Source organism: Ambystoma mexicanum, chromosome 2p (assembly GCF_040938575.1).
Source record: "Ambystoma mexicanum isolate Mex_15411 chromosome 2p, UKY_AmexF1_1, whole genome shotgun sequence".
Taxonomy (NCBI): Eukaryota; Metazoa; Chordata; class Amphibia; order Caudata; family Ambystomatidae; genus Ambystoma; species Ambystoma mexicanum.
Window position 1 is genome coordinate 944,879,884 of NC_090923.1, and position 20,509 is coordinate 944,900,392.

Consider the following 20,509-nt stretch of genomic DNA (forward strand, 5'->3'; position numbering starts at 1 on the left):
GGGTGGGAACACTGGCAAAATAACAATTCGCTCAGAGCCCTTGAATTTCTGAAGGGATAACCGTCTGCACAGGCAGATTAAGTGGATATGGTACATTTAACAGTTAAGATGCAACAAATAGGCCTGACGGCGATTCTGCGTTTTTTTTCATTAATGGGGTAAGACAAGGAAGGACAGAAAGATCTACAGGCAGAGCTGTAGTATAAGTGCAAGCAGGATGAGAGAGGGGCAGGGGACCAAGTGCACCCAGTCAGTAGAGACTGGGGAAGGGCCCTGAGGCCAGTGCAGAAGGACTGGCAGGGGTTCCTGGGTCCTGTGATACTCTGGGGTACACCGGGCGGCCATTCAGTAAGCTGTATGGAAGGAGGGAGAAAGGCAAGAGCAGAGATCTAGGTTAGCAGGATGAGAGGGAAGGAAGAGGAGAAATGGAAGGTCTTGAGGAGTTTTTGGAACTTAAGAATATCGGGCTCAAGACGGAGGGTGGCAGGGAGGCTGTTCCAGAGGGAGGCGCCTGCTGAGGAAATGTGTTTTTTATAGCAAATGTGGCGCCTGCAGAGGAAATGTTTGTAGCAGTCTGCACATGCCTCATTAAAGCTATCTTCTTTTGTGTTTGTACCCAAATGTGCAATGATCCTCTATGTGGTTATACACGGATGCTTTTCTGCATCGTGTTTGTATGTCCAACAGTAACTCTTTTCTGTGTATTTATATTTAGCCTCCTCATTTCATGTTTGTAACTATTCCTGTTGTTTATGTTGGCATGTGCAAATTCTTGTTGAACTCCTGGGTGCTTGAATCAACTTATTCTGATTCCTATTTATTTGTAAACGGCCATGCCAATCTCCTACTTTTTGTGTCCAACCTGGTGTGATTCCAATGGTAGTAAAGCACCTCATGTGTCCCTTGCAGTATTCTCTTCTGCTTGTACCAGACTCGATGCGCCCCTGCCGGCTAACTCCTATGCTGTGTGTGGGCCCACCATGGTTGTCGCCTAAGTGGTTGTATCCTGTTTTTTGTACACAGCCTTGTGTTTTTTACTGTGTTCAAGCTGTCCACGCGGCTTCTAATCTCTAGTTTGCCTGTCCTTGTACAGGCCTTAGTGTGTTTTTGCAGGCAGGCATTGGTAATTGTGATGCAGGATGGATCAATTCTCAATTCTCTAGTTGATAACAGATACGCAGAGCAATCAATTGCATCCTCCTATGTGCTAACTGTGGTAATGATTATCAAAGTCTCTCTGACCATTATCTTTTGTTTTTCCAGAAAAGCGTCTGCGCAAGATGGCTCTTCTGCAATTCCTACCCACTGAACCGCAGTACTTTCGCCGGGATAGAGTTTCTGGGCCTGTGGATGACGACCATGTTCCTTTCTTGCTCAAAGGTAATGGATTGTTTCATAATGCTGTGGGGGACGAAGGGTTGGAAGGAGAAAATACTGTGATCTACTCTGGGTGCAGAGTGGTTCCTTGTAACCCTCTGCTCATGGTGGAGTCTGAAAATGGATTGTTTGCAGTGCGTACAGTTATAATGCAAAGAGGCTCAGGAAGATTGCTCTATGCATTCCTGGAATATTAAGGCAAATGATACCGTTTAATTAACATTTCCAAGTATTTGTTACAGTGATTTCTTTTACAAAGCATTTGAAGGGGAGCTCAAGAAATAAACAATACTTATATATACTTATTAGCACAACACGCATTGCTCTGGATTATTAGATACATGCATGTGCTCACCACAATGCTTTCTTTGTATGAACACAAATTGCACAGTAACGTTTTTTCCTGAGGAAAAATAGTGCCCATCTGATACATTGTACCCAAGTGGAAAGGAATTATTCCAAGAGCTTTCCCTGCAACTGCAGTGTAAGGGCCAACTGGAGCATTGCTATAATCAAGATGAAGTTCTTGGCTCTCCTTTGGACCATCCATTTACAGAAGTGTTTGTGCAGTAAAGACCAAGCTATTTGGAGGGAATGGGGTGGGCAAGAATGAAGGGAGATGAACTAATACTTTGAAGCAAGGAATGCTCACTCAAAAGATAGTTAACACTTTATGTATCTTTACAGGTAAGTAAAGTAAAACCTCAAATGTATAGGTGCAAGCGTATTCTGACATTTAACCACCAGGTCCAGTGTCAACCATCGGATCACATGTAATTTAGGTTGTGTCTGAGTTTGGAGCATTTTCGTCCGAATGTGTGCTCCAGTACAAAACACCCATAGGATAAAGCGGGGGACAGAGCAGTTTGAGTGATGGACCGGGATATTGTCCTGATACTGTGCGATAAAAGTTGGGTTGCAGGACTGTCATTTGGAAAATGCTCACATTTTTGGTTACACTGCCAATGCTCAGGTACCCAGTGCTTCCGAAGGACTGTCAAAAGCTCTGGTGCCACATGGCCACAGATCTTAGGTTATTTCGAGCCAGTGCTAGCAGATTCCACCTCCTGAAGAATGTCCAAGCTTCCAGGGGCATGGTTCCCTGTGACCTAGATTTGCAAAGCTGTATTATGATGTAGGCTCATCCCAGAAGCACAAGGAGAACCCAGGCCTCAGTCACAGGGCTACACAAATTCAAACCATTTACTAGCCACCCAAACGGTTGGAGGGAGGGGCCACCACATTACAATATCTCGAGCTTTTTCCTGGGCTCTCTCCAGGTTATGTTCGGTTGTGTTTAGCAGTATTTGTAAAGTAATAAAGATGAGTGGGGCAAAAGCGCTAGAACCAGCTGTGCACGTCCGGAAGTTTGGGGGTGGGGGAGGGTGTATATATGCAAGTGAGATGCACGGTCTGCTGCGGGCGGTGGTGCAAACTACACTATGCCCCAATTGTCAGTATTTGTAAAGTGCAATGTTCACCATATCCATGACTTCTTGGTGCTGCAGGCAGCCAGAGAGATAAGAGGCTGTTTTGGTGGGCGTCTCTCAGGGAAGATTTCACCAGGTGATGGCAGTTGTGGCTGCGCTATATCCCCAACATCCCAGCTCGGAAAATGTGATTGTTTGGCTCAGGGATGACCAGTCTTTGAGGACGTCTGACACCTGGGTGCCATGTCCTGTTAATCCTGTTGCTCCTTGTTGGGTCTGGAGGCCCGCTCCCTATTTGGGAGAAAGAGGAAACCGTTTAAAAGATCAAGCGGGTCGCCCTTGCAGCGAAGTCCACTGCGGTTAAGGGTGCTGCACAACTGTTGTGCTGAGGCGTGAGGCATAAGACGGATTAGGGGCTGCAAACCATTTCCGACGTCTGGGAGCCCCTACAGGATAATTGTACTTTATTATCCGCCGCTATTGAAGATAATCGGCAGTCGGTGAGTTAATTTGCCTCTGTTAAATGTAGGTCTTGAAATATTGACAGAAGACCTCTCGAACTGTGACACCAAATCCCCGACCCCTTGCTGTGACTTTTCGTTGGCCGCCAATTTCCATCTAATTGAAATCTGTCTTTCCTTGATTTATTAATTTTGCCATCACGCCTGAATGCTTTAGCTGGACGCTTCAGTTTATTTGGGACTGAAAGTGGACTTGGGATGGTCTTGTATATCGGACCTGATTAATTTCCTACTGACCTAAGCATCATGAATAAGACTATATAGCCTCATTGCAATTACGTATTTCTCTGTGCTGACTGTACCGATTACGCAGGCTACTCTGAGTGCAGGATAGAGGGTGCGGGGGGTATGGAGGAGGACTCTGGATGGCCCTGAATTTGGTCGAAAGTTCTCCTCCATCCTGACATTTTTACAGCTTGCACATATTTACGCTTCTCCCAGAGGGAAGTTTGATTTTCCTTTTTTTTTTTTTTCTTTCTTCTCGTTTCTATATTGTTGATCACTTGCTTTGGACATTGCTTTTGCTAGAAGTACTGTATACCTTTATATGCAAATGCTTGATAGTATTTGTTATGTATATTGTTAGTATTGCTTTTATGCGGTCACACCTATTAAGTAAAGTGCACATTCTTGCAAAGTGGGTTGTTGTATGTTGTAGAATGCCACAGAAGGAAGAATATATGTGCCTAGGTGGTTCTGTGTAAACAGTGAATACTGCATCTACTAAGTGCCTCGAGCTTTTGGTAAGTCACTGGCTTCCATAAACATGTCTAAGAGGAAGGCCACTACTTCCATTTCTCCGTAAACCAGGCAAAAGAAAATACCCAGAATGTTCAATCCAATTTGGGAAGTTAATAACCTTATTTTTGAGATTAAGGGCTACTGAATGATTTTGAGGGCCCTAATGGTAAAATATGTCCTGTTGCCAAGAAGGGTATTTCAATGGAAGGGGCAGGTTTCAATTTTGGGCCCGTAATGGTAATTGTGATCATTCATTGACATCATTTGATGAACCTATACTACCAAAGATAATTACTTGCAATATGCAAGCATGTAAGTAAAGACCTGTCCCGAGGATCCTTTTGAAGCCCACATTCAAGTGCATCTCTTGGTATGATCCTGACCTTGCCACCCTTAAGCGCAAGTGTAGGGTGGCAGAGAGGAAGTGAGGGCATCAAGCACATCTCCTGACAAACTGGGCTGCCGCCTTCTCCAAAGGCAATGCAGACTCTCTGTCCTCTCTAAGAAGAGAGCCTACATCCAAACCCACTTCTCTGCGGCCTCTAACAACTCGGCCAAACTTTTCAAAATTTGCAAGGAGCTGGCCAATCCTGCGGCAGTCTCTACCTCTCCTGTTCCCTCCCAGGCCCTTTACACTGCCTTGGCATCTCATTTCACCGCTAAAACCCAGGACATCCAGTCCACTCTCTCTTCCTCTACCTCCTCTTCCTCTCCCTGACCATTGCAGGTCCCTCGCCGACCGCTTATCCTATTCCTTTCTCCTGCTTCCCCCTCTTCACTCCTAACGATGTTGCTAGACCAGTCGGATCTATGAAAGTCTTGTCAAAGCAGGTGCTCCCCTGCTCCTCTAGAACCAGTAAGGACCACATTGACACCCTTGCTCCAACCTTGGCCAATTTCTGGAATAACTCTTTTGCCACTGGAAACTTCTCCCCCCCCACCCCCTCAAGCACTCCCTTGTGCACCCCCTTCTTTAGAAGCTTTCTGGCGATCCTTACTCTTTGGCAAACTATCACCCGATCTCATCACTCCTTCCCTGGGCAAACTCCTGGAAAAGCTGGCCATCTCCCAGCTTAATCTACATTCTGAATCTTTTGGTTGCCTACATGACCACCAGTCTGGCTTCAGAGCAGTCGGAAGCATGGAAATCGCTCTTCTGAACACCCACCCGTGAAGACTTGCTCTCCAATTGTGACTCTACAACCTGGTTATCTTTGGTCAGGCCTTTGTGCTTTCTCTCTTTTTTTCTCTCTCTTTTTCTTTCTCTCTTTTTCTCTCTCTTTTTCTCTCTCTTTTTCTCTCTCTTTTTCGCTCTCTTTTTCGCTCTCTTTTTCGCTCTCTTTTTCGCTCTCTTTTTCGCTCTCTTTCTCGCTCTCTTTCTCTCTCTCTCCCCTTCTCCCCTCACATCTCAGACGTCTCAAAGAAAGAAGTCACACTATCAGCTGCACCTCCTCAGAGGTATTCTTCCTTTTCTCACTTTTCCCCCAGATGCTCACTGTCTCCAGAGCCCTGGTCCTCTATAGGCTGCACTACAGCAACAGCCTTTTTCTAAATCTGCCTGCCTCTACTCTCGCTCTCTACAAGGTATCCAGGGCAGCAAGACTTGTCCTTGGCCTCAAGCCCAGGGACTGTATCTCTCCAGCCCTGAAATCTCTCCACTGGCTCCCTGTGGCTGCGAGGATCAAATTCAACACCATCTGCATCGTCCACAAGACTTTCTGGGGCCAGGGACCACACTACATCCAACTTTCTCTTCCTAAGCATCTTCCTTCTCGAGCCCGCCGCTCATCCACCTCCAACTCTTTGAGGTTCAGGCGCCTCTCCAAGCAGCGAGTGGGGGGTACATTTAAGTCTTCGGCTAGGGCCTCCCTCTGGAATAGCCTCCCTGCCACACTCAGACTTGAGCAGGACCACCTGGTTCCGAAATTAAGACCTTCATTTTCACTACCACTTTCTCTTTCCCTCTCCCTTGCTGATGTCCCTGTCTGCTGTGCATACTGGTTACCTGGCCACCCACTGAACATACGGGACCAGGCTCCTGCATGACTGGTTGCTCTTGAACTGCCTCTGGGCCTCCCTGAAACCCTGAGCATCAGCAATAGTATTGCAGGGATCACTTTGGCGGTTAAACAAGGAACTGTCGAAACAAACATCGAAACAGAAAGAACGTCAGAAAGACGCGTCTAAAGACACGTCACAATGCCCGCAGCCTCGAAAAGAGTACTCTGAGAGCCCTTTGTCTTTATCCAAGACTTTAGAAGAAAAACCTTGATGTTCTGAAGTGGAAATTCATCAAGAAGATCCCTTTCCGCCCCGGGACTCCTCTGGTTCATCATCATGGGCCAGGGAGAAGTTTGAGAGGTGCATGAACAGACTGGAGAAGTTTGTTGAATTTTCAGAGAGAAGAACAAAAGAGGTCCCAGTCTCTCTGCGCCAAGGAATTGAAATTTATTGAAAGTGAAAAACGCCTAACACGTGTTTCAAGCTGCGTACAGCTCTTCTTCAGAGGTTACAGTTATACAAAAATGGCAAGTAAATTATAAATAAATTACAATGTATGCAGTTAGTACAATGTATCAAAAACAAACAAAGGTACAAGGGAAGGGAAAGGAACCAGGGCAAGGTGCAACCACAATTAACACATATGCAATACATGTAAAAACCCATAATAAATGAGGTTAAATTACCGCAAGTTGTAAGTTTCATTCGTGGCAGCATGTGTGCATGGAAACAATTGCAGAGAAAAATTAAAGCACAATTTTAGAAACAAGGGTTGACCATAGCAGCGCAATCATGTACCAACCGAATCAATCAGAAAAGTCTTAAAATAAAAGACTAATATGTGCCCCATAATTGTGAAGTAAACGGTTTACCTTGAATTACAGCAATTAGTCGTCAGAATTAAACGTAGGACAATGCCAGGATGAATTCTGAGAAGACCCCAATATGTAATTAATATAAACAACCAAAATTAGAACAAAACCATTTATAACCAAGATACCAGAATCATTAAAGATTAAAACATACCTCAAACTGCCTCGCTATTGCAGAAGGCTAAAATTCAACAAAAACAAAAGAAGAAAAACCGGGTCTCAAATTAATGTTGCAGAAAGGCCAACAATAACCCTTTTAAACCACTAATTGGCTCCTGATCAACAAGGAATTAAATATATCAGCCGTAATTATGCCGTAATATACAAGAATTGCAAAGATAATTGTACCAGGAAACAACCAATTAGGTCCTTGACCGTCTATAATTAGGGGGAGCGTATTAACACGTCTTACTGCGACGATTGTAAGTTTGTGTCTGCTCAGGATTCCATCGCGCGATTCGCGTAATAGTAGTAGGACTACATATACTAGAGTCTAAAGGCAGTGAGATGTATGGTCATGCAACTATGGTGTAGCAAGTTGGGAAAACGAGCCACCATATTGAAAGAACGAAAAGAGCCTAACAGGGGAACCTTACTACATTAAAAGGAGGTCCGTAGGCCCAGTACGAATAATATGTTCCAGAACTAATTAATTAACCAAAAGAAAAGAACTAAAAAAAACCAATATATTAGTAGCCAAGTCAATTAATTGATAATGATGCATTGAAAAGAGGACTGATGAATAAAACCACATACAATTGTGAATGGAATTAAATAATAAGGGGAAGAAAGGGTTTGCAAGCCACAAGATAGCGGCTGAAATAACAGGACGTGAGTGCGCTGCTACAAGTCAGCATTAGGCATTATGGCAATACATAAACAAAAAAGTTCAATATGGGGGACACAGCCCCATGGACAAGAAATAATAACAGTTTTCACAAAGGGTAGATAGAGGCACTTGTCAATCTCAGTCAATAATGTGCATCCTGAATTATAAAAAGGTGGCAAACTCATGGTCTGAATTGAGTCCAGAAGTGACAGTCCGATATTTGCAAATTAATTTTGCCTCAATTGACATAATTTTAATGTGAGGTTGCCACCGCGAGGGGGCAATGTAACTTTACACAGCCCCACACCACCCAGACACCTGCATCCTTGGTTGATCTCTTTTATTGTTATACAAACGCTGTGGACCTTGTGACTTTATTTGCCATAACCTCGTTGTTTGAATTTTCAGAGGTTTGCTCCCTAGAGGCCTCATGAAGAACTTCCTTTTACGCCTATGGCTAAGTTTAGTGGACCATTGAGGACCCTCATGAACGGAATGTTTTTGACCTTACAGATGACGAGGTGCCTATCAATACCTACATACAGGCTGATGATAACTTTGGGCACCCTATGGATTATCCTGCTGATCCCATGGACAATTGGGAAGACAGCCATCGTGTTGATAATCAACCCTGGATGTCCTCTACTCCTACCCCGGCCCTTGACGCTCTGTGTATGTATTCCCCTCCTACCACTCCTGTCCATCAGGCCTCACCTATGGATGATCAAATGGCGTTCAACGCCATCTTAAAGAAGGCGGCTGAACATTTTCAAATCGCCACACAAGAGGCTGTGCAGGATTCTGATTTTGTAGAGGACATACTGAAAGAAAAGCCTCCTGCCAGTCAGGCTATTTCCTTACTGAACTCTATGAAGAGACGTCTGGCGCCTTCATTGTTAACTCCAGCCCAGACCAGGGCAGTTAATCCCGGGGTAGAAAAGCTGTTTCACCCTTCTCCTACCGACCCCCTTTACATTAAAGGGCATGCCACTCCAGATTCCCTAGTAGTTACGACTTCGAGAAAGGGGCACCACCTGATAATGAAGGTAAAAAGTTGTATGGACTGGGAAAAAGGGTCACGACTGCTGCTGCATTCTACACCCGAATAGCCAACAACACCGCTCGGTTGGCTAGCTACTCAGATGTACAGTGGAATTTGTTGCAAGAAGGCCTTCAAGAAGTCCCTAAACCAATGCGGGCTAAACTGCTCGGGATTGTATTGGAAGGCAAGCAAATCAACCACAAAATTGGCCGCTGCTGAAACAGCGGGAAGGACCTTGGCCCAGGGTACACTACTAAAACGGCATGCCTGGTTGAGGAACTCTGGTTTTAAGCCTGAAACCCAAGCAGCCTTAATAAACAAGCCGTTTGAGGAGACCAACTTGTTTGGCAAGGCCGTGGATGAAGCACTTGAGACAGCTAAGAAGGCGCATGAAACTCTCAAAACCTTAAACCATATTACCCAAAGGCCTTCACATCAGAGGGGGGCAGTTCTCGCCGTTCCTTTCATCGGCAATCTCGCTCCCCTCAAAACCAGTATAATTCAAGAAACAACTGGCCTTCAGGACAAGGATTCAACACCACCACCACGTATCCACCTAGAGGACTACGCAGTGGAAAGGGTAGAGGCCGGAATTCCACTCCCAGAGGCTCCTCAGCCTCGGGTCAGAAATGCCCCTCAGATCCAGGTCCCCTCCCATGCCTCACCGATCAGGGGACGTCTAACATCATTCTTTCATGCATGGAAGGGGATAAAAACAGACCAGTGGGTGCTCAAGACCGTCACCCACAGGTACTGCATAGAATTTTGCCGACCACCTCAATTCAGACCGTCAAAATCAAGACGCCTGACGCAGGAACACCTACGCATCCTGCTGCAAGAGGTCGAGATCCTGCAGGAGAAGGGCGCCATAGAAGTAGTCCCTCTTCAACAGGTAAACAAGGGTGTTTATTCAGTGTACTTCCTTGTACCCAAAAAGGATCTCACCATGCTCCCTGTGCTAGACTTGCACCCAGTGAACACATTTGTCAAACCTCAAAAGTTTCATATGGTCACTTTGCAGGAGGTAATCCCTCTGCTGAAACAGTGGGGTTACATGGCAACACTGGATAGGAAAGATGCATACTTTCATATTTCAATGTTGCCAGCACACATAAAATACCTAGGGTTCATGATAGAGGACAAGCACTATCAGTTCAAAGTACTCCCCTTCGGCATTGCTTCAGCGCCAGGGGTGTTTATGAAGGTACTGGCAGTAGCAGCAGCGCACCTGCACAGAGAACCTGTTCCGGTGTACCCTTACCTCGACGACTGGCTCATAAAAGGGGATTCCTACAGAACATGCCTGTTGAACACCCAAAATATGATAGACCTCTTATTCAGCCTGGGATCCAGTCAGGTCAAACAATTCCTAGGGGCTCTAATTCGGACAGAAGACAGCCTCGTCTTCCCCTTCAACGAGAGGGTTCAAAACATGCTGTTTCAGATCCCTCAATATGTAGCAGGTCGAGAGGTGATGGTACGCAAAGCCATGCGACTGTTGGGAATAATGGCGTTGTGCATTTACTTAGTTCCTCACGCGCGTCTGCGTCCTATGCAAGAGTGGCTCAACAGCCAGTGGTGTCAGACCAGCGGACAATGAGAAGATCTGGTGGTTGTCTCGCTAGCCCTCGTTCTCTCTCTGCAGTGGTGGTCGAGGGAAAACCTCTTGAAGGGGAAAACCTTCACCACCCCCGCAGTAGAAGCCACTCTCGCGAAAGACGCATCCCTCACGGGATAGTGGGGCAGCCTCACCTGCTTCAGCAGACAGCGTACGGCGTGTGGTCCCCAGTAGTAGCGTCCAACCACATAAATCTGTTGGATCTGTTAGCCGTATTCAAGGCACTGAAAGCTTTTCTTTTCAAACAATTACAGGGGAAGACGGCCCTGATTCTCAGACAGCACCACAGCCATGTGTTACTTGAACAAGTAAGGGGGCACACACTCTCCAGGGCTATCCAAGATGTCCCAGAACATTTGGAAATCAGCTCTCAAACACGAGATGTTCCTGTTTCAACACATTCCAGGGGAACTCAGTCTTCTAGCGGACGTGCTCAGCAGAGACTTCCCACTGCCCGTAGAGTACGAATGGGGACTACACGAAGACATTGGGCCTCATTTCACGGTAGGCGGTAGTCATGGCGCTTTTAGCGCCATGGCTACCCCCTTACCGCATTCTGGGTCCGTGTTCCCGGAATAGGGAATTACCGGGTCATTCCGACCTTGGAGGACTCGGTAAATCCCCATTCCGGGAACCATTCCCCATTCCAATTTGAACCCCCGTAGGGCTCAATGGGAATGGGGATGGAGCTAACAACGGGCCCGCTCTTAGCGGGCCCGTTATTAGCTCTGAAGTCCCTCAACGGGTCCCTTCCATACTGGTAAAACCAGGTGTTGTGGAAGGGACCCGCTAAGGGACCTCGTAGTAGGGTGGTAAGGGATTACCGGTGCCCTTACCGGTAATCCCTTACTGCCTACCATGTAATGAGGCCCATTGTCTCCAACGTTTTCGCACAATGTGGTTTCCCAAAGAACGACCTGTTCACAACTCTGGAGAACGCCCAATGCCAAGATTATGCCTCCAGAACAGATTCAAGGGGAACAGTCTCTGAATAACATGGTCAAGGAAATTTGTTTACACTTCCCCCTCTGGGCTCCCCCCGACTCCCCTACTCAACAAGCTTGTGCATAAGATGCACCAGGAACCAGTCACCATGGTATTGGTGGCCCCTATGTGGGCCTGCCAACCCTGGTTCTCTCATCTGATGTAGATGTCCCTATCTCCTCCAATGAAACTGCCTTGCCCGTACAACATGTTATCTCAGGACAAGGGAGAGACTCTTCACTCATGCCCTCAAACCCTGAAATTAGCGGCTTGGCTCCTGAGGTCATAGAGTTCAGGCACCTACAACTCCCTCAGAGATGCATGGACATACTTGAGGAGGCGAGAAAAAGCTAACACCCGATGCTGCTACTCCAGTAAATGGAAGCGCTTTGGTATCTGGCGCAATTCCAAGGGCGTCAATCCTATTGACAGCTCTCCTACACGCATTGTATTGTACCTGACTCACCTACTAGACTCAGGCCTGGTTTTTAATTACCTGAAGGTTCACTTAGCTGCTCTCTCAGCCTACACTACGTCATAACAGAAGGTTGTGGAAAATACTAGTTATTAAGGCTTTCATGGAAGGGGTTATAAGGATTCATCCCCCACCATTTCTAACCCGGCTCCCGGATGGGACCTAAATGTGGTATTGACTAGACTTATGGGGTCTTTCTTTGAGCCTATGCATAAGGCAAGTCTCAAAGATCTTACCTATAAGACAGCCTTCCTAGTGGCTATCACTTCTATAAGGAGAGTTAGTGAACTACAGGCCCTTTCAGTTCTAGACCCTTTTGTTACAGTTCAGAGATAAGGTGGTTCTGCAGACTCGCCCTCGATTTGCGCCTACATTTATTTCTACGTTCCATGTGAACCAATCAATTGAACTGTCTACTTTCTTCTAGAATCCCACTTACGTGGCCGAAAGAAGCCTAAACACATTAGATGTGCGCAGGGCAGTCATGTTTTACCTGGAAATAACTAGACCACTGAGAAAAACAAACCATTTTTTTGTTTCAGTGGCAGCTGGTAGAGAAGGGGATCCTGTCTCTAAATCAGCCATCTCAAAGTGGATTGTCAAATGCATCACACTCTGTTACACTCTAAGAGAGAACTGCACTTCAAGCCTAGAGCACATTCTACTCGAGGCACTGGGGCTTCCATAGCTTTCATTGCAAATGTTCCCCTGGGGTCCATTTGCAAAGCGGCAACCTGGAGTTCTGTACACACCTTTACAAAACACTATTGCCTAGACACTCATTCTAGGTCTGATTCGCAGGTGGGAAAAGCAGTATTAAAACATCTTTTCACTATTGTTACTTCTCACAACCCACCTCCAACTCCAGGTACTGCTCACTAGTCTATGCACAGCATGTCATTCTAAACAGATAAACAAGCATCAGAAGACATGCATTACTCACCGTAATAGAATTTCTGGTTATATCTGCTTAGATTCACATGTGCCCACCCTTCCTCCCCGCTCGGATGGAAGGAACATAGACTTCTTTCTACATTCTCTCTTATGTATTCACTCGCAATAGTCATTGGGCTCCCTCATGGGAGAAACAAATACAATAGGAGGGACCTGGACGCGTGAGGGATTTTGGGTACACTACACATCACATTAGGGATAGTTTTACAGGCACGCCCATGTTGACGTCCACTTTAGGTTCTTGAAAGACAAGATGCATTACTCCGCGGGGACCACTGGATGTCAGAATATATGCACAGCATGTGCATTTAAGCCGATACAATCATCAGAAATGCTATTATAGTGAGTAATGCATGTCATCTTAGTTTACTTGCAAAGTACACAAATCACCCAAATCAACATTAGAGTATGTAAAGCTTAATATAAAAGTTTTAAGCTAAAGAGTTTCTTTGAAACTGTATTTGCCCCACCCTGAATGGGAGACTATAAGTCCTAAAATGCTAACCCACTTTTTTCTTCATCTATAAACTAGGAGACCTCGATAAACTCCACTTGAAACAATCATTGGCAGTGCCAACAGTTTGGACTTTTGTGTAGGCATGAGAGACACTTACCAGGCACATCTTTAGTGGTTTTAACTGGCCATTGATGGTCGCAGTTGCAAAATGGTGAGTTACCTGGGCATCTAGTAGACGATGTGTGATACTTATACAGAAGCCAAAACTTGGCTTTGCCAATGCTTGTTTCTAAGAGAACTTGAGTTAAGGACACAGGGGGCCTCATTACAAGTCAGGTGGAATGGGTTAACGGGGTCCGCTAATGGATGCGGACCCGTTATTCCCATTCCACCTGATTACTAGGTCCCCTCGCGGGACCCGGTAAGGATGCCTGGTAAAACCAGGCATAGTTACCGGGTCCCGCGAGAGGAACAGGGAAGCTAACAACTGGCCGGTCGTAATCGGCCCGTTGTTAGCTCCCTGCACCCATTCCCATTGAGCCCTATGGGGGCTCGAATGGGAATGGGGAAGGTCCGGGCCCGGGTTCCCTGAGGGAGGAATTACCGGGCCCTCCCAACTCGGGATGGCCTGGTAATTCCCCATTCAGGGAACCCGGACCCGGTTTTGGAGGCAGCCAATAGCGGCATGGCTACGGCCAAAGCCGTAATGAGGCCCAGAGTGCTTATAAATGGAGTCTTTAGGCAGACCTGAATAATATTTTTTTTACACTAGTAGCGGGTTTACAACTCCTGTTAAGTAATTAGCTCTCAGAAGACTGCTTTGAAAAAACACTGGCATGCTCAAGTGCAAAGATTGATGGTAAAGCTTGATTTAAAGCAAGTTCAAAGAGTTCCCAGGAGGAGGTGTTTTGGACGTGGAGGGGTAGGAATTACCATAGGGTCTAGAATGGCCATCAGCATTCAATGGTTGGGCAAATAACCGAACACTTACATGCAGTGTGTACCTCCTAATATGCCATCTGTACTCCAATGCAATCGTTTCAGCTTATAGATGTAATAGCCCAAACTAAAAAGTAGCTTTATTTTGTGAGTCACTTGCTTTTTGTGGGCATTCTTGACCAAATGTGGTGGTTAGGGTGCGAGACTCTAGGAGAAGCGCCAATGTTAAAAGCTTCCACACTCTTTACTTCACGTCTGAAAACAGACACTAATGGATAATGGTGTCACCTGCAGAAAAAGCACCACACAGAGCAAGGGTTGGTCAGTGCCCCACTGGGAATTTAACCCACTTCCAAGTTGTATAATTTGGAAAGCAGGAAGCGCATTAGACAACAAATTAACAGAAATGACAGAATTAGAATCGTGGAAGGCAGGTACTAGGTGTATGAGATTATTTATCAAGGCCGAACTAGAAGTTTAACACAATAACTTGACGGAAAGCAAAGATACAAAAAATACACTGTAGTGTACAATTCAGAAAATTGAAGAGCAACTAGAAACGGGCAGATCAGAGCCACCTCAGGTGTAGGCACGAGAATAGGCCGTCCCCACTGGTACAATAAATGGAATCAAATGGCACAAGGAACCAGCTTTAGGGTAGTGATAGCCTTTCACAAAGAACTCTGGGATCTTAGCTACAAGTTCGCTCGGCAACGTTCAGGTTTTTCTACAGTCAAATGGGCTGCTATGAAGAGCAGTGGCACCCTTCCGCTTTCACTCTTTGAAGCACTCGTCTAACCTGCAAGTGCTAACATTCCATAACGATTTCAGTTTCCTAAAACTGAATGCATACGAAAGCTCACTTGCTAACAAATGTTTTACAGAAGAAGTTGCCAGCACAGCCCCACGGACAATGTCTTGTCCTGCCTATTGACGGCTCTGTAGGTGATCAAGGTCAAGACAACATAACCCAGAATTTCATGCGTGAGAGGGTGGGCTGAAGACCCCTTTTCCCACTGGTTGTTGCCCCCCGCTGTGGACCTCATAAAACAGTTAATTTTCCACTAGTTGGGGTAACCGTTGTTGCCTGTGTCATGATTGAGTGGTGTCTCGTGCCCTGGAGGATGTTGCTCTTGTCCTCTGGTCGGCAGGTCGTGCTGCTGTTTGTTGTGTTTCAGAAGCTCTTGATATTGATTTTCGCTTTGCATCAGATGGAGCTTTTCCAAGTGATATTCGCTTTCATGTTTTTCATCTTTGATAAAAATGTCCAAGAAAGATTGATTGTGCTCTCTTCTCATGAATGAACTTAAGTAAACTGTAACCTCGCCATTTCCCATATTTGGAGTGGCGTGATAAAACAAAAAAAAATGTACTTTAAAAATTCAGATTCCCTTGAAAAATCCTTTAATTAAAAAATGCTAACTGTATACAATAGTAATAAATCTCTAAGGAATAACCAACACATCCAACATTTTGCTTCAGACACTTCACACTCACTAATGTAGAGAATCGGGGGTGAGCATCGGTAAATGAGGGTGTCTACGGAGTGCATTTTGTTCATCCAAACACTGTCTTGCCCCAAACAAAAGAGGAATCCATGCAAAATTTGGTAGACGTGGGTTCAACTGTGTGGATTTGTATAGCCGGACAAACATACACACATGTATACATTCAGCTTTATATATAAAGATTAGGAATATAAATGAGCCTTATGTCTGCCGACCGCATGGGGCTGCAATCAAAACGTACTGCGCTTTGCAATGGAAAGGGACTCGAAACAGACTCCTCAATAATTAGCACAGTGAATGCCAGCTGCCCAGGAGACCAAACCCCTCCATTGATGCACAACCCAGCAAACAGGGCAGCATGCCCTGTATCAATCTGTGACATGACCCTTGTATATAAAATACTGTGCGCGCTGCTGCCACCTAGTGGGCACCAAGGACAGCGCAACAAATACATTGACAATTGCAAACCCTGAACAGTAGCTCACCAAAAGAGGCTAGTGTTTTGAAATTGACCCTCGACACTCCTAAGAAATTCTTGCCAATGCAAGGGGGCGAGGGGATTTAGCGAGGCCTGAATTTGGTTTCTTTTTTGACCTGTTTGGCCCCCAGAGTTAAACAATGTGCAACAACGAAATCAGGCTGATATAAGAGCATGTAGAGATGCTAAGAGTAAAATAGAATGCTTGGTAAGCTTAGGCTGTGGAGTTCCGATAACCTATGGAAAACACCGAGAAGCTTAGAGGGGTGGAAATGTTTCCCATGTGTAGTACATGCCAAGAAGCAATTAATAGGGCTGAAAGAAGCTGCACTATGAGAATTCCCAGATAAAATAGATACATCTGTTTGCCCAGGATTAAGAGAAAAATAAAACATGAGAGATAAAGAGTTTATTTAAAAAGGCAAGATGCATCAAGTTGGAGTCACCCTACATTGAGGGCAAACTAGATTTTGGCTTTGAATGTTATCTTGATTACATAAAACCGCCATATGAGAAATCGTTGTATATCCGTTTTAGGATGGGTACGCTCCATTTAGTGTCCTTTACTAAAACTTGGGACCAAGGTGGCTCAGGCATATGCCCTTTATGTGGCTTGTGCATGGACACCGTTACTCACTTTTTGTTTATCTGTGTTAAATTGAAAGCCCTGAGAATCCGATATTTTTAACCATTTCTCAGGCTAGCCAATTTACGATCTACCATTGAAGCAATGACATTTTGTAGACTTCCTACTGAGCCCATATTGTATTTGTAGTAGCCTGTTATATTCATAGGGCTTGGTTGTTGAGGTTGGAGGTGCTGAATAAGGGTACGACTGCTGGGAGCCAAAACACTTTTACACAGTAATCACATTTTTGGATGTAGTGATTGATTTAAACTTGGGCTTTTAACAGAAGCTGCGAGTATACTCTCATCTTTTTAACAAGGACTAGAAAAAGAGAAGGGACAGAAAATACTTTCTTTTTATCGCTTTAGGGAGAAGTTCATTGAAAATAGTATTAATTTGAAAAATGTCTTAATACGTTATCTTTCATGTTTTGTATGTTAGATTTTATATGTACTTTGTTTATTATACTGAATCAAGTATTAATTACTGTAAGCGTGTGCTGTTTTGAAATAGTGCACAAGAAAATGGAGAGCATATGCCTTTATTCTTACTCCCTAGGCCCCAAATGGCCATGCTCTCTAGCCGGGACAGATTAGAACTCTGGACCTCTTAAAAGAGGATGGGCATTGAGCTGAGGTGCGTCTAGGAGCAGGACCCTGGACAGGGCTGCATGGACCTTCTTGATGCCTGCTAGGAGCTTTATGGGGATTTCTATATTGCCATCGAAGATAGGATCCCTCTTGGGCTAAGACTGGGCAGGGCGTTGATCGCCATAATCAAGCCTGCTCTATCTCTTCTTTTTCAACCCTGGCTGCCACTACCATGTCCTGTTTAGAGGGTAGCTGGGTGATCTTGGGTCCAGCAGGGTGGAATAGTAAACTTGCCAGCTTTATTTACAGGTCTACTTTGTGCATTATGGCTTTTTGATCAACAGCGATGCTTATGTGAATTATTTATTTGGGGTTTTTGTGGGATGCTTAATGTAATTGTCTGCTTTCAGAGCTATTGCCGGCATTGTGACTTGTAGAAGGTTTAGGACCTCAAGTCGATTTGCTTCTTTTCTGTTGGTGATTATTTCAGTTGGGGGTAAAGGAGTGAGTAGTGGACTATTAAATGCTTGGTGGGGTCCATTAAGTTGGCAGAGGGTATGACGGCACAGTGCTTGCGTAGTTTTATGTGGAGGCAAAAGCTATGCTTTGGTTCCATTGCCTGAAATGTCAGGACCAGGAAACTACAGATAGCACCTATGCAGCGCACATCAGCCATCGGGCACAAGGAATCCACACCATTGCTGACAGCACTACAGCTATTGCTGGGGACCTGAAGGGCCAGGTTAGAGCCTGGGAAGCACAGTATGAGATAGCTGCAGACGATCACCAGAGCAGATATCGAAGCATGAAGCAGCGTGGCAAGGACAGATTGACCCGGCAGTGGGTTGTGGTCTAGGTCAGAATTCGGGGACGGACTAGGAGGCATTGTGATTGGCTTCTTTTTAGTTCTCACCAAAAGAACCTGAACTATCGCCAAGTCTAAGATTCTATCCTAAAGAAAAGAAAAGATGTCAAAAGGGGTGCTCGTCAGGAATACCATTACAAAACGAAGACTCCTGACTTATATTCTGATTTTGCCTCTATTAAAGTAACTCATCATTAGCTTCACGTAGGCCCTTGGCCTTTGTACTTGACTGGTGGTTGGTTTCTGACCCGCCCCCAGGTGTTTCTCTCAATACAGCAGTTTGCCCCTGGCCCTGAGTCTGAGCTGGAGTATCTGTTCTAGTAAGCCTTTCTTTTAATTACGTGGCTCCAACAAGTATGTGCAGTGGCTTTCTATTTGATCTGGGGACCGGGTGATGCATGTCCTTTTTCTCTCCCTCTTCAGCAAGGAGGTTGTGCCTGGTGTTCTTAACCAGGCAAGCCCCATGCTTTCTAGCGGAGGAGCAGGTCTTCAGAATTCAGGTGGCCTCAGGTTTTGGTTCTTCTCACACCATCTTTGGGTATATGTTTTGGCACCCTGCCTTGGGGTATTGTATCCCTCACACCACCTAGAGGTCAGTTTTTATCACCCTGTCTAGTGGTTTGGTTTCTCATGCCACGTCTTGGCGTGCCTCTTCTCTTGTCCCAGTTTGTAGTACAGTGATTCTCCCCCTGGCCTGGGCTATGGTTCCGTGCCCTCCGCCTTGTGGTATGGTTTCTTGCAGCTTACCTTGGGGTATGGTTTATTGCGGCCCACTTTAGGGTCTGGCTTTTCTCGCCCCACCGTGGGGTATGTGTGACCGCTGTCTCCCTTGTCCCACGGACCCACTGCTTACTTTTTTAGTTGCAGTACCCCTCTGGTAGATTAGGAACATTGATGTAGGTGCTGCCAGCTCCTCAGCTTCTTTTGTGCGTTCTGCCGCAGGTGGAGCTGGTGCCTCTCTTAGCCTTCTTTGTACTCTGAGATCCCAGTTTAACCATTCACCTGGGGTCTCTCGGCTTAAGTCCCACCCTCCTCCTGCACTGTAAGGTTGTCCGCATTCTGCGGGCCCGGCCTTGCTTTGGTCACCACGCTCTGTGGAAGTGGGAAATGGTGTTGTCCTAAGACGGAAAGCATGGCTTAAGTGCACAGATTTCCGCCCCAACGTTCACCATAAGGTGGTGGACATGCCATTCGAGGGCGAGGAACTTGTTGGTCCACAAATTGATGAGGCCATTAAAACCGACACAGACACGGTCCGGTCCCTGGCGTTCCTGCAGAACCGACAGTCCTTTCGTCCGTTCAGGGGAGCCGCAGCCAGAACATGCACATCATCCTCCAATAGAGGAAGGCAATATTCCGAAGGGGGTCCTACCATTCCCAGGGGTACAAGCGATTGTACCAAGGCTACCACAAATCCAAGGATTGCAGGCAGAGCGACGAAAGCAGCCCTCTGGCTCTCAGAGGACGGCAGGGTAAAACTCAGCAGTGACTACATACCTCAGCACAGCCCCATAGGGGGGCAAATCTCCAGGTCTGTCTACAACTGGAGACCAATAACAACAGACACGTGGGTGTTGGATTGGACACCTATTAGAGTTTACAAAGACGCCTCCTACCATGCCCTCAGACCACCGACCTCAAGCGCACACAAACGAGCTCCTCAAGGAAGTGCAGATCATGCTGCAAAAAAGGGCCATAGAAAAAGTCCCCAGAAACCTCAGGGGGGCGGGGGGGAGTCGACTCCTGGTACTTTGTCATCCGTAAACCGGACGGAAAATGTAGGCCCATCCTGGACTTGCGAAAACTAAACAAGTTAATCAAAAGTTCACCATGGTCATGTTACAGCAAGTAATGGAGGCAGTGCAACACCACGACTACCTAGCGTCCCTGGACCTCAGGACATGAACTTTCACATCCCCATCCACACAGGGCACAGAAAGTACCTACGGTTTGTGGTTGAAAACTCCCACTATCAATTCTGGGTGTTTGGCCTAAAGTCAGCCACTCCCTGCACCTACACGAAGTGCCTCTCACCAGTAGCAGCCAGTCTCCGAAAGCAGGGCCATCACGTCTATCCATATTTAGACGACTGGCTAGTGCACGCCCCATCCAGAGCAAAAGCAAGGCAGTCCATGGCAGCGACGGTACGTCACCTTCTAACCTTAGGTTTTGCCATCAACTACAAGAAATACTTGCTACA

The 20,509-nt window shown here is 46.0% G+C and overlaps 1 protein-coding gene across 1 annotated transcript in view; it reads left to right on the top strand.

Annotated features, from left to right (window-relative positions):
- QPCTL (glutaminyl-peptide cyclotransferase like) overlaps window positions 1-20,509 on the top strand; it is a 260,140-nt gene that overhangs the window by 182,310 nt on the left and 57,321 nt on the right. Inside the window, exon 6 of the mRNA XM_069644716.1 lies at window positions 1,264-1,380. Coding sequence (XP_069500817.1) covers window positions 1,264-1,380 — 117 coding nt within the window. The remainder of the gene's footprint in view (window positions 1-1,263; window positions 1,381-20,509) is intronic.